Source organism: Silurus aristotelis (genome assembly GCF_946808225.1).
Source record: "Silurus aristotelis genome assembly, chromosome: 20".
Taxonomy (NCBI): domain Eukaryota; kingdom Metazoa; phylum Chordata; class Actinopteri; order Siluriformes; family Siluridae; genus Silurus; species Silurus aristotelis.
Window position 1 is genome coordinate 5,894,231 of NC_139593.1, and position 13,142 is coordinate 5,907,372.

General features: G+C 39.6%; 1 protein-coding gene across 1 annotated transcript; it reads left to right on the plus strand.

Moving 5' to 3' along the window:
• The first annotated feature begins 478 nt into the window (after positions 1-478).
• On the plus strand, positions 479-2,538 carry dand5 (DAN domain family, member 5). The gene is made up of 2 exons (XM_083522530.1): positions 479-1,092; positions 1,972-2,538. Exons 1-2 carry the CDS (start codon positions 667-669, stop codon positions 2,248-2,250), a joined length of 705 nt encoding a protein of 234 aa, XP_083378656.1. The 5' UTR covers positions 479-666; the 3' UTR covers positions 2,251-2,538.
• Positions 2,539-13,142: the final 10,604 nt, after the last annotated feature.

Genomic DNA, 13,142 nt, shown 5'->3' on the forward strand with positions numbered 1-13,142 from the left:
AAAATGATAAATCAAATTGTACTACAGTATCTATATTACAAATAGTATCTATTGATTTAAACTAATACCACATACATTTGGTTTAGATAGATAGATAGATAGATAGATAGATAGATAGATAGATAGATAGATAGATAGATAGATTTTCCTCAGACTAATCAGCCACACACCATATTATTAATGATTATATAGTTTTATTTGATTGTAGTTGTATTAGATGAAGAGATGACCATGTGCCCATCAGATCTCAGAGTGATCATGTGTGATGTTTCGGTTCCCACGGTTCTCAGAGTTCCTCACCGCGTTCCCACCACCTCTCAAACTCACCTGCTGTAAAACACCACGCTGGAGTGTGTGAACTTCTCCTCTCCTCACACTGTGCCATGATGCGATTTTACTGCACCAGTTCCGCCACTTTACAGGACCAGGAGTTACCCTAGACCGCTTTATAAAGCGCGAGCTTTTGCGCGTTCACTTCACACAGACAGCAAGGTGAGCACGCGCGCGACCTTGAACCGCAAAAACCCTCGAACCTGCACCATTTTTTCTTCTTGAAAAAAAAAAGAAAAATCGTAATTACTGGTGCGCTTTTCTTTTCAGTGCTGGTGGTGTTGTTATTTGTTTATTTGTTTTTTTTGTTTTTTTGCAATCCTCTTCCTGAACGAGATGCGCGCATTCGGTTTGGTCACTTTTGCGGCGTTGATTGCGTCTCTGTGCGCGCTCCCGCGGCACGTTCCAGACCACGAGTTCTCCGGCGACGGAGCGGAAGAACCGATCAGGGGTTCGGTCAGAGTGGTGAAGCTGAGCCCGCACTTTCTGCGCCATTCCCCGGGCGCGCTGGTGAAGAGGGGACCGTTCCCAGCCTTCTTGGCCATGGGTCGCCTGGGGCCTTCTGCGCACGTACGCGCACCCCCTGCGCCGCTCCCGCACCTGAGCGCGAGCTACACCGGCGCCCACGCCAAGAGGAGACAAGGCCTGGAGATGTGGCAGAGGGTGATGCAAAAAAGCGAGGCGACCAAAGAGGTTCTGTCACTGCCATTTAACTCCAAAGATGCGGGAACGCAGAGCTGCGCGGCGCTGCCTTTCACCCAGGTACACGCTGCTCCTCTCACTGTTACTCATCATCATCATCATCATTAATTTATTACGTCACTACATCAATCTTACACTCTCGTGCTCTCACGTACTGCTAGAACAATCAAATTTTTGATTCCAGACAACCCTGTGATTGGTCGACACGCTACAGCACGAAGCGTCTGATTGGATAAAAGGGCTAATTTGCATATTACAACATTAAGTTATATAAATACTTTCCTACTGCCACAGACACAAGCAGCACAGTGACATATTTTGTGTTTGAGATGTAAATGTGTTCGCATTTTATTTAATTAGACTGCATCTACTCATTCTTTACTATTTTCCTCCTTTTTTTGGGCAAATGTTGCACACTTTTTTTCAGTTACAGTTTATTTATTTATTTATTTATTTATTTCTCCGAAATAATTCATTTTTCGGCTTTATATATAATTAATTCGTTTTTACAGATGACGGTGTTCTCATGTGTGAAAAATTTTTTATTTTTTTTTGGATCATCAAGAGTTTTTTAATTCATTTTTTTAAATTCATGACAAAAATTCCAATAAAATTAATATTTTATTGTTTTATGTTTGCATTCATTAGACTGTAAAACATCTCAATCCTCATCTTCCTCCTCCTCTCTTCTTTTTATTCTTACTACCATTATTCTTATTGGTATTATTATTATTATTATTATTATTATTATTATTATTATTATTATTAATATTATTATTGTTGTTATTATAATTATTATAATTATTATTAGTTGTATTATCATTATGATTATTACTATTATTATGATGCTGATTATGATTATGATTATGATGATGATGATGATGATTATTATTATTATTATTATTATTATTATTATTATTATAATTATTATTATTACAGAGAATAACCGAGGAGGGCTGCGAGCCGATAACCGTCCACAATAAGCTGTGCTTCGGCCAGTGCAGCTCCATGTTCGTGCCCCCGAACGGAGAGTCCGGTGAGCACCGCGGCGGTCCGTCTTGCTCGCGCTGTGGCCCGTCCAGAGCGCGCACCGTGCACGTGCCCATGCGCTGCGGCTCGCAGGTGCGCGAAAAGCGCGTGATGCTGGTGGAGGAGTGCAAGTGCGAAACCGGGAGGGAGGAGGAAAAGAAATCCGACAACATGGCCATGCATTTATAAAGCCGCACTGCCAAAGTGTGTGTGTGGGCGCGTGCGTTTGAGCCTGCTTGTGCGTGTGTGTGTGTGTGTGTGTGTGTGTGTGTGTGTGTGTGTGTGTGTGATGACAAACGCGATTATTCGCAGAATTTATGACGACAGAACCACTTTAGGTTTTTCAATCGGACATAGTTTGATTTTCCAAACTGAAACTTTATCCGAACATCCGTTTCGATTATTCCGACGGAATATTGTACTTTTGCATGTTATTTCATGCTTCTCCCGAGTGATGTCGCTGTTTCACGACAATTCTGTACCTGACACAATAACTTTTTAAGTTATAAAGCAAGATCGTTTTGTACATTGACTCTGTCTTCTATTTCTTTGAATGTGTCCATTTTTTTCTTTCCACAGAGAGCAAACATATTGCTAACCCTATGACTCATTTTATATTTATTTATTTATGTCAGCAAAAGCAATTCTTAATGATTAGAAACTGAATTATTGGGACGTATATAAATATAAAATACCAACTGAAATTTTAGCACACAGAAATTAAGGTTCTATCTTTATGGTTGATATTGGTCAAATATGAATAATTCCTTAATCATTTGTATATCTTTTACAAACATAAAATGGCACCATATTGAGGGCATTTAGCTACTTTACTACATGCTTAAATCTAACATCCCAACTGTTATTCGGTTTACTACTACATAGTAAAGAGGCTTATGGTCATCCTAGCCAATTAAAGTAACAACAAAATAGTGTTCACGAAACCACTGGTGCATATATAAGTGAGGAACAATATAATCATATCATTTAATTGCTTATATTGGCAATATAATTCATATTACAACATACAACATGCAGAAACAGAAAGAACTGAGACATTTGTTGTGCATGAGGGAAAAACCACCGGCAACCAAAACTATATCATCAATAAGCGAGGGTCTGTTGGAAAGCAAAACTTCATTAGGACTTCATTAGGACCTGATTCAGATCACAGACGTTTGTATTGCTGTCTAAGTAAGGACCAAACACTGATATAGATGGTACTTTAACCTCACCATAATCAGGAAACACATGCCGACTTTTTAGTAGGTTTTAATTTTATTTTTTATTTTTTTAAATAAATAAATCTTTGCGATAATTTTATACATAGTCTTGAAAATTGTTAGAGATCCCCAGCAAGACATAAAGACAAGCTCCTCCACAAACACACACACACACACACACACACACACACACACACACACACACACACACACACACACACATACACACACACACACACCCCTCCTAAATGTGCCCTTTAAGTGTGTAAAGTGTCAGGGGGAGTAAACATGGTTGTTTGTTCCCCTCCCTCATCGTGGCCTATCTGTTCTACATAATCACTCTTTTCAGGCCTGTGGGAATGCCTGGACTCCTATAGGCCCAGCTGCCCTCCAACCTTCTCAACAAGAAAGAAGAGGACCATTATTCATAGCTTTTTTTTTCTGGCACCTGGAGCAGGGGGGGAGTTTTTTTTTTCTTTTTCTTTACTCATCCTATACGAAATGCCCCCGAGGGGGAATTAAAAAAACAAGGGACCCCGCTTTACATCACCTTGGCAACGGCTCAAGATCAAGCGATAGAGCGGCCATTTGCATGGCGGAGGCAATCAAGATGGATCCGGTGAGCATTAATACCAAACACAAACACACTCACCCGACCCCAGACCTGCTCTACAGCTCATTATATTATAATAGATTATTATATTACAATTAATGATTTTATTCATATAATTCACAACCAGTCAAACACTGAGGGCAACTTTTCCAAAGGCAAATATCTAACTGTGAAACAGTGTTCTAGTTCTTGTTATTTTTAAAGATAAAAATGGCTAAAATCAATGCTACATATGTATAAGCATAACAAAAGCTTATACTATTCTTTGTATTGTCAACAAGGGCACGAATTTGATTGTGTTTGTTTGTTTAATTGAGGATATGATTATATCCAAGGATAAACTTATACACTATTGAGTTAACAACACATATATTCAATTACGAGGTTAAAAGTTATTTACGAGTTTATATTTTTATATTTTAAAGGTTCTTAAAAGTCCATATATGGTCTTATGGTTAAAGTACGTCAACAGATCGTGAACCATATTCGTGTTCACATTTCGTGCGAACAAATTCAACTCCATGGTACCAATCAGAGAAGCCTATTATTGTTTTTTTAAAAGAGGAAAATAAAATAAATCCCCCCCATTTGCGCGCTTATTAAAAGCAATCCCTTGCCGTGGGCTCGTTAACGCAGGGGACGTGGACGCACGTGCAGGCGGGGAACGGACCGGCTTAATTGCACCAGGCGCGCAAAGCAAAGCAGAGCAGACGCCATCAGACCGCGCTTGATGCACACGAGTGGGCCGTTTTGAAACAGGAACCCACAGAAAACTTCTGCATCATGGACCAGACATGTTCAGGAGATATAGCATTTGCCTAGTGCTACAGGAGATGGTGCGGTGCTGCACTGGAAAAACTTCATACCATGTGGAAAGAGATTCAGTAGGAAACATTCTGTGGCTTTCCAATTTATTTTTCGAGTGACCACAATCAAGTGTGTTAAGCCAGCCCTTCCATTTCATTCCATTCCTCATTTCATGTGTGTCCCTTAAAAAAATCCCTAAACACATCATCCCCCCTTGAGAACGCTCCACTTGGACCTTTTGCATATTGAATCAGTTTAACTACATGGCACCAGGCTGAACTCTTTGAACTGTGGGCTCGGTCCTGAAGCCGGTCCAGTTTGGACAGCGAGGCGGGTAGATCTGGCTGCGTAATGTGGACGGATGGAGCTTTGCCTGCTCGCCTCAGGGTCTTCATCCCGAAATGCCAAGGTAGGGTTAAGGGGCGCCCAGGAGCAGGTGGGTGAAGCTGGCACAAGCTGGCCGCAGGGAGAGAGCGCCGCAGGGCATCACCAGCTTGCAGTGCATCATGGGATGGACACAATGGAGGCTTTAGGATGCAGAGAAGAGACTGCTAATGAGCTTGGTCAGATATTTCTCTTTCTTTCGTACACAATGCGTGTGTTTCAGAAGTATGTTTTTGGCTAATCACCGAGTGCTAATTTGCGCTTCCGAATTTTGGAAACTCTGCACAACCGCCTGTGAGTGAGGAGCGATGAGTTCTCGTTCGTGAGGCACCTGAGGGAAAATGCACCTAAACATGTAGATTCCTGCGAGTTGCGGGGAATTATGCCTATTCCGAGATTCTAATTGCTCTAATTACGTTGATTAAGACATGGCACTAACAAGGGAGCACCCTGGGAAGACACAATGCATGCTGGGCTTTCATCTGTCTCTCCTGCTGTGCGACTTCCACCTACCACCTTGTTACCATCATCTTGTTTCACCTCACATGCCCCTGTGTGCCAAGGTGGACTGGCACAGTCGGTCTTGGCTCATTTCAATGTACTGGGGCAAACAGAAGAACTACGATGTCACCGGGTGAGCGACTGATTGCAGTGCTGTTGGAATGGGGAAACGTTATACGCAAGATACGGAGGGACAAAGGAAAAAGGACAAAGCTGGAAAGACATCAGGAATAGACTGTTTGAGCAGGGGGCATGCAGTAGTAAAAATATCCTCCAGTATTCGGCTTTGACAGAAAGCAAGATGAGAAACGATTCGACAGAATGCTTATAAAGTCGCATTCATATCAATTAAATCTTAATTCAATTAAATGAATGTGTGACGATCTTTACTTAATTTCTGGTCATGGTTCTGATGGTTTTTATTTTGTTTTCCCTTTCAGAATTGGAGTCAATTCAATTCGCTAGAAACTATTACTGGCAGGTACAAACAAAATGAAAGGATGAACTGGAATGATGTAGCTGAGGTTGAGAAACTGTAGGAGCCAAAATTCTCAGAACATATCGACAGTGCTACAAGTTTTGATATTTAATATCATTTTTCATTTAGTGACAAATTATTTGCTACTATGGCAAGGAAATTAAATGAGATGAAAACCACGACATTGGTTTTGATACTGTCTTCACGAATTTGCACAGGAAGTGCTGTCCACCTTGTTCCTGATCTTATACCAAGATGCTGTGCAAACACGAGCGCCCACCACCAGAGCACTCCCACTCCAAGCTGGGATTTTGAATTCACCTAATGTGGGTGACCGAAGCTCACTAGTAGACCCTGGAGTGGAAAGTCTGAGCTTATACAGTACAGCAGCCCACACGACGTTCGAGCCAAATCTGTTTAGCAAATAACTTTAAATCAGGACAAAGTGGGAGTTCTGCATCTGAGTTTTAAAAAGCTGGACGTTGGTAGAAATTTCATCAATAGAAAAAAGTAGGGGAAAAAAAAGAAAGAATTTAATTAAACCGAGCAACAAAAAAAAAAGGAAGGACTCTGGCCGGTTCTCTTCATGTCGCTGGCTCTGTCAGCCAGACCGAGCTCCTCAGCTTGCCAGCTCGTCACTGCCTACATGAAGATAAATGACATAATTAGAGCTCCTCTGTCATCAATTAAACTTGCTGGACTTGTGTTGTGTACGAGTGTTTGATGAAGAGGCAGGCAACAGCACAGTCGCAATTCACGTTGAATCCAGATTGGCCCATTCACTGCAACTGGCAGCAAAGGGTGCATATGAGACACCAGTGCACTTGGACTTCTTTAGTGCTCCATTTTCTGATCCTAGGTTAAGACATGGCAATGAATTTGCTTCTGATATATTTATATATACTGCAAACACCATCCTGTACACACACACACACATACACACATACACACGAGTCATGGAAGCCGAGGTGAGGCACAGGGCCTGAGGTTTAGGGAGTGCAGGTGGTGGTCGTAAGCTGGCATGGGATTTTGCCCACTCTCCCCACATGATGCCAGCGTGCAGTTATACACACACACACACACACACACACACACACACACACACACACACACACACACACACACACACACATATGTGAACACACACATGATGCCAATACCATCTGTCATTACTGAGAACATCTGCAGCCCAAGGTGCCCTTGTCACCCACGGTTAAAGTAACAAGTCGATTAAAGAGGAAGAGACAGAGGATGCTTACAATATTTTTGAACATCTCATTCCATATTTAGTCCCCATTTTGATCTTATAATTATCTGCAAATTATATTATCTCCACTCTTCTGAGAAGATGTTCCACTAGATCTTGTGGAGATTTGTGAGATTTCATTCAGCCACAAGGCTGTTAGTTATGTCTATGTTACTAGTGAGGAGGCCTGGGGTTCGAGAGTTCAGAACTCTATAGCAGGAGATCTTTCACTCAAACCAATGTGAAGCATATAGTCATGGAGCTGGAATTGGGCACAGGGACATTGTCATGCTGGAACAGGTTTTGTGGCTTGAAGTTCATGTGAAAGGAAAATTTCATGCAGAGACATCTAGCAATTGCATGCATTCCCTAACAGTTTGGGGAAGAACCAAATATGGATGGAAAAGTCAGGTGTCCCAATACTTTATTCCATATAGTAGATAATTAATGATTATTATTCACATCCCATATTTGCGAAGTCATTTCAGGAGAAATTGCAACTTGTCCAGTGTATATGCACAGTAAGGCTTTTCTGGTAACTTTTCTGGTATTGGTATTAGTTCATGTGTATTTGAACTGTATATGTCTGAAATGCATATCCAGGAAGTAACTGCAATGTGGTTCAGTAGAAACAGTGGATATAATAAATTATTTAGCTCAGTAAAAAAGTTTCCAAAAAGTTCTTCATCAGTATCACAGTACAAGCAAAATGCTTCTAAGGCTGTAGGAGGTATAAGACTGAAGCACACACACACACACACACACACACACACACACACACACACACACACACACACACACACACACACACACACACACACACACACACACACACACACACACACACACACAATCAGGGCAGCGTCTCAGCTCGTCTGCCTCAGGGAGGCTCGGTGGCATTCAGGTTGCGCCAAACGGCCCCTGGCAGCTTCGAAATGTAGCACCTGCAAGACAGAAGACTTTCTTTGTCTTTCCCTTATTAAAACACGGAGTAAAGCTGGTGCTGATTCACACACTCCCACAACAAGGACCAAAAAGAAAAAAAAAAACTAACCCAGCACCAGTGAGGCAGAGGCAGGCGCCAGACGCTGTGAGATTCCTGCTTTTTTCCCTTAAGTGTTATATTGGTTGGTTTAATGCAACTCTGTAAGTTCTTGGAGTCATGTGTTGCTTTATTCCCTGTGTAACATGTGTCTATGCGCATGTGTGTGTGTGTGTGTGTGTGTGTGTGTGTGTGTGTGTGTGTGTGTGGAAAGCAGATGGTATCACAGTCCTGTTGTGCCATGATATGAAATCTGTTCAGCACTGTCCTCCATCTGTGTCGCATAAACCCTGAACTTCTGGACTGAAGCCTGATGCTGACCCCAGCATGACCTTTCATCTTCCAGAACTCTGCACATGTACACACATAACATTTTTTTTATTTTATATAAAATCAATAAAGAAAAAAATATATATATAAATATATGATTATCTTACTTTATAATGAATGAATTCCAATCCAATATGAAGGTATATATACATATATACCTTCCCGTGGGCTCAACACCTGCAGGAGGGACCGTAAGGGACAGTGCTGTGAGGATTGGGCAGCAGTCGAAGGCGGGGGCCTGCTTAGACTGCTGCCCCCGCGACCCGAATTACGGATAAGCGGGAGAAAATGAATGAATGAATATATATGTGAATAATATATATATATATATATATATATATATATATATATATATATATATATATATATATATATATATATATATATATATATATATATATATATATATATATAGTAGATCTAGTATTTTTATATGGATATTTTATTATGTATATATATATATACATAATCTCCATATAAAAATATACCAGAGCTACAATAATAGAAACAAATATTTTTAAGAATATTTATAGAATAAATAAAGCATTTGATACCATAAATCATAAGATTTTATTACATAAACCTGAAAGGGTATGGGATTAGAGGGGTTGGTTTGAACTGTTTAAGTAGTTAACTAAGAAACAGGCACCAGTTTGTAGAAATTGTTGAATATAAATCTATATGCAGTAACATAACTTGTGGTGTACGACAAGGATCGGTGTTAAGTCCAAAACTGTTTAGAATCAATATTAATTGACATGTTTAAAGTATCAGATTTACTGAAATCCTAAAACTAAACAAATAAAATCTATTTGCAGATGACAAAAATTTATTGTTCTGGTGATTATTTTTAGCAGCTTTTGGAGGTGATTACAACTAAAAAATGAATATATTATAACAGTGGATTGATTTAAATAAACTATCATTAAATATAAGCAAAGCAAATATCATATCATTTGGAAAATATAAAAAAAAATACTCAGGTAGAATTTTAAAATGAAAGTGTAAGAAAGAGTATGTGAAAATATATTTTTCTGAGTAATTTTTTGATTACAAGATAAGCTGGAATTTAAAGTATGTTGAAGCAAAATTGGCAAAGACTAGGTAAGATATTTTGGACAAAAAATAAATAAATCAATGCATATTTGTGTAACACATTTTTATCACCATACTTGAGTTATTGTGTGGAAATTTCGGGAAATACCTAGAAAACTAATTTACGATCTATATGTATATTACAAAAGAGAGCAATCAGAATTATTAATCATGTGTGATATTTGGAACAGACAAATGTATAATTTGTTTACAGTTAAATATACTGAAGTTTATTGATTTGGTTAAATATAAAATTGCACAAGTTACATTCAAAGCAAGACTTCCAGGAAATTTACAAAAAATGTTTATGGAAAGGGTATAACTTAAGAGTTCAATTTTACAACGATAAATTTAAAAAGTGTGTGTATCTCTATTTGTGGGGGGCAGTTGTGGAATGATTTGAAGCAGGTTTTAAATCATTGTAAAAGTATTAAACAATAGAAACTGTTGTATAAAAACACATTATGGAAAGGATATGTGGATGTATAGAGGTGACTGTGAATGGGGTTATAATGTTGATTGCATTAGGATCAGTGATTTTAAGTTTGGTGCCTATTTCAAAATCAAAATCTAATTATTTAATTTATTGTCCATTAATGAATTTATTGTGCATTTGTTTACTTATAATGACTATATACAAATATAAAGATATAGATGTAATATATTTAATTATATACTGGAACGTTATAGAATTGCCTATGGGGTGCGAAAAATAATAAGCTTTTGTTTTTCATTTTTTGTGCTTTGTATATTTTGTTTTTATATTGTGATTTGTTTAAAATCAAAAATGTAATGAAATAAAAATAAGAATTTTAAATGTTCATTTGCAAAATCTTTAAACGCCCTGTTAGCTCAACTTTTGTTTTAATTAATTTTACCTAAATGTGGTATATATATATACAGTGAGGAAAATAAGTATTTGAACACCCTGCTATTTTGCAAGTTCTCCCACTTAGAAATCATGGAGGGGTCTGAAATTGTCATCGTAGGTGCATGTCCACTGTGAGAGACATAATCTAAAAAAAAAAAATCCAGAAATCACAATGTATCATTTTTTAACTATTTATTTGTATGATACAGCTGCAAATAAGTATTTGAACACCTGAGAAAGTCAATGTTAATATTTGGTACAGTAGCCTTTGTTTGCAATTACAGAGGTCAAACGTTTCCTGTAGTTTTTCACCAGGTTTGCACACACTGCAGGAGGGATTTTAGCCCACTCCTCCACACAGATCTTCTCTAGCTCAGTCAGGTTTCTGGCCTGTCACTGAGAAACACGGAGTTTGAGCTCCCTCCAAGGATTCTCTATTGGGTTTAGGTCTGGAGACTGGCTAGGCCACGCCAGAACCTTGATATGCTTCTTACAGAGCCACTCCTTGGTTATCCTGGCTGTGTGCTTCGGGTCATTGTCATGTTGGAAGACCCAGCATCGACCCATCTTTAATGCTCTAACTGAGGGAAGGAGGTTGTTCCCCAAAATCTCGCAATACATAGCCCCGGTCATCCTCTCCTTAATACAGTGCAGTCGCCCTGTCCCATGTGCAGAAAAACACCCCCAAAGCATGATGCTACCACCCCCATGCTTCACAGTAGGGATGGTGTTCTTGGGTTGGTACTCATCATTCTTCTTCCTCCAAACACGTTTAGTGGAATTATGAACCAAAAGTTCTATTTTGGTCTCATCTGACCACATGACCTTCTCCCATGACTCCTCTGGATCATCCAAATGGTCATTGGCAAACTTAAGACGTGCCTGGACATGTGCTGGTTTAAGCAGGGGAACCTTCCGTGCCATGCATGATTTCAAACCATTACGTCTTAGTGTATTACCAACAGTAACCTTGGAAACGGTGGTCCCAGCTCTTTTCAGTTCATTGACCAGCTCCTCCCGTGTAGTTCTGGGCTGATTTCTCACCTTCCATAGGATCATTGAGACCCCACGAGGTGAGATCTTGCATGGAGCCCCAGTCCGATAGAGATTGACAGTCATGTTTAGCTTCTTCCATTTTCTAATGATTGCTCCAACAGTGGACCTTTTTTCACCAAGCTGCTTGGCAATTTCCCCGTAGCCCTTTCCAGCCTTTTGGAGGTGTACAATTTTGTCTCCAGTGTCTTTGGACAGCTCTTTGGTCTTGGCCATGTTAGTAGTTGGATTCTTACTGATTGTATGGGGTGGACAGGTGTCTTTATGCAGCTAACGACCTCAAACAGGTGCATCTAATTTAGGATAATAAATGTAGTGGAGGTGGACATTTTAAAGGCAGACTAACAGGTCTTTGAGGGTCAGAATTCTAGCTGATAGACAGGTGTTCAAATACTTATTTGCAGCTGTATCATACAAATAAATAGTTTAAAAATCATACATTGTGATTTCTGTATATTTTTTTTTAGATTATGTCTCTCACAGTGGACATGCACCTATGATGACAATTTCAGACCCCTCCATGATTTCTAAGTGGGAGAACTTGCAAAATAGCAGGGTGTTCAAATACTTATTTTCCTCACTGTATATATATATATACAGTGAGGAAAATAAGTATTTGAACACCCTGCTATTTTGCAAGTTCTCCCACTTAGAAATCATGGAGGGGTCTGAAATTGTCATCATAGGTGCATGTCCACTGTGAGAGACATAATCTAAAAAAAAAATCCAGAAATCACAATATATGATTTTTTAACTATTTATTTGTATGATACAGCTGCAAATAAGTATTTGAACACCTGTCTATCAGCTAGAATTCTGACCGTCAAAGACCTGTTAGTCTGCCTTTAAAATGTCCACCTCCACTACATTTATTATCCTAAATTAGATGCACCTGTTTGAGGTCGTTAGCTGCATAAAGACACCTGTCCACCCCATACAATCAGTAAGAATCCAACTACTAACATGGCCAAGACCAAAGAGCTGTCCAAAGACACTAGAGACAAAATTGTACACCTCCACAAGGCTGGAAAGGGCTACGGGGAAATTGCCAAGCAGCTTGGTGAAAAAAGGTCCACTGTTGGAGCAATCATTAGAAAATGGAAGAAGCTAAACATGACTGTCAATCTCCCTCGGACTGGGGCTCCATGCAAGATCTCACCTCATGGGGTCTCAATGATCCTAAGGAAGGTGAGAAATCAGCCCAGAACTACACGGCAGGAGCTGGTCAATGACCTGAAAAGAGCTGGGACCACCGTTTCCAATGTTACTGTTGGTAATACACTAAGACGTCATGGTTTGAAATCATGCATGGCACGGAAGGTTCCACTGCATAAAACAGCACATGTCCAGGCACGTCATAAGTTTGCCAATGACCATTTGGATGATCCAGAGGAGTCATGGGAGAAAGTCATGTGGTCAGATGAGACATAAATAGAAC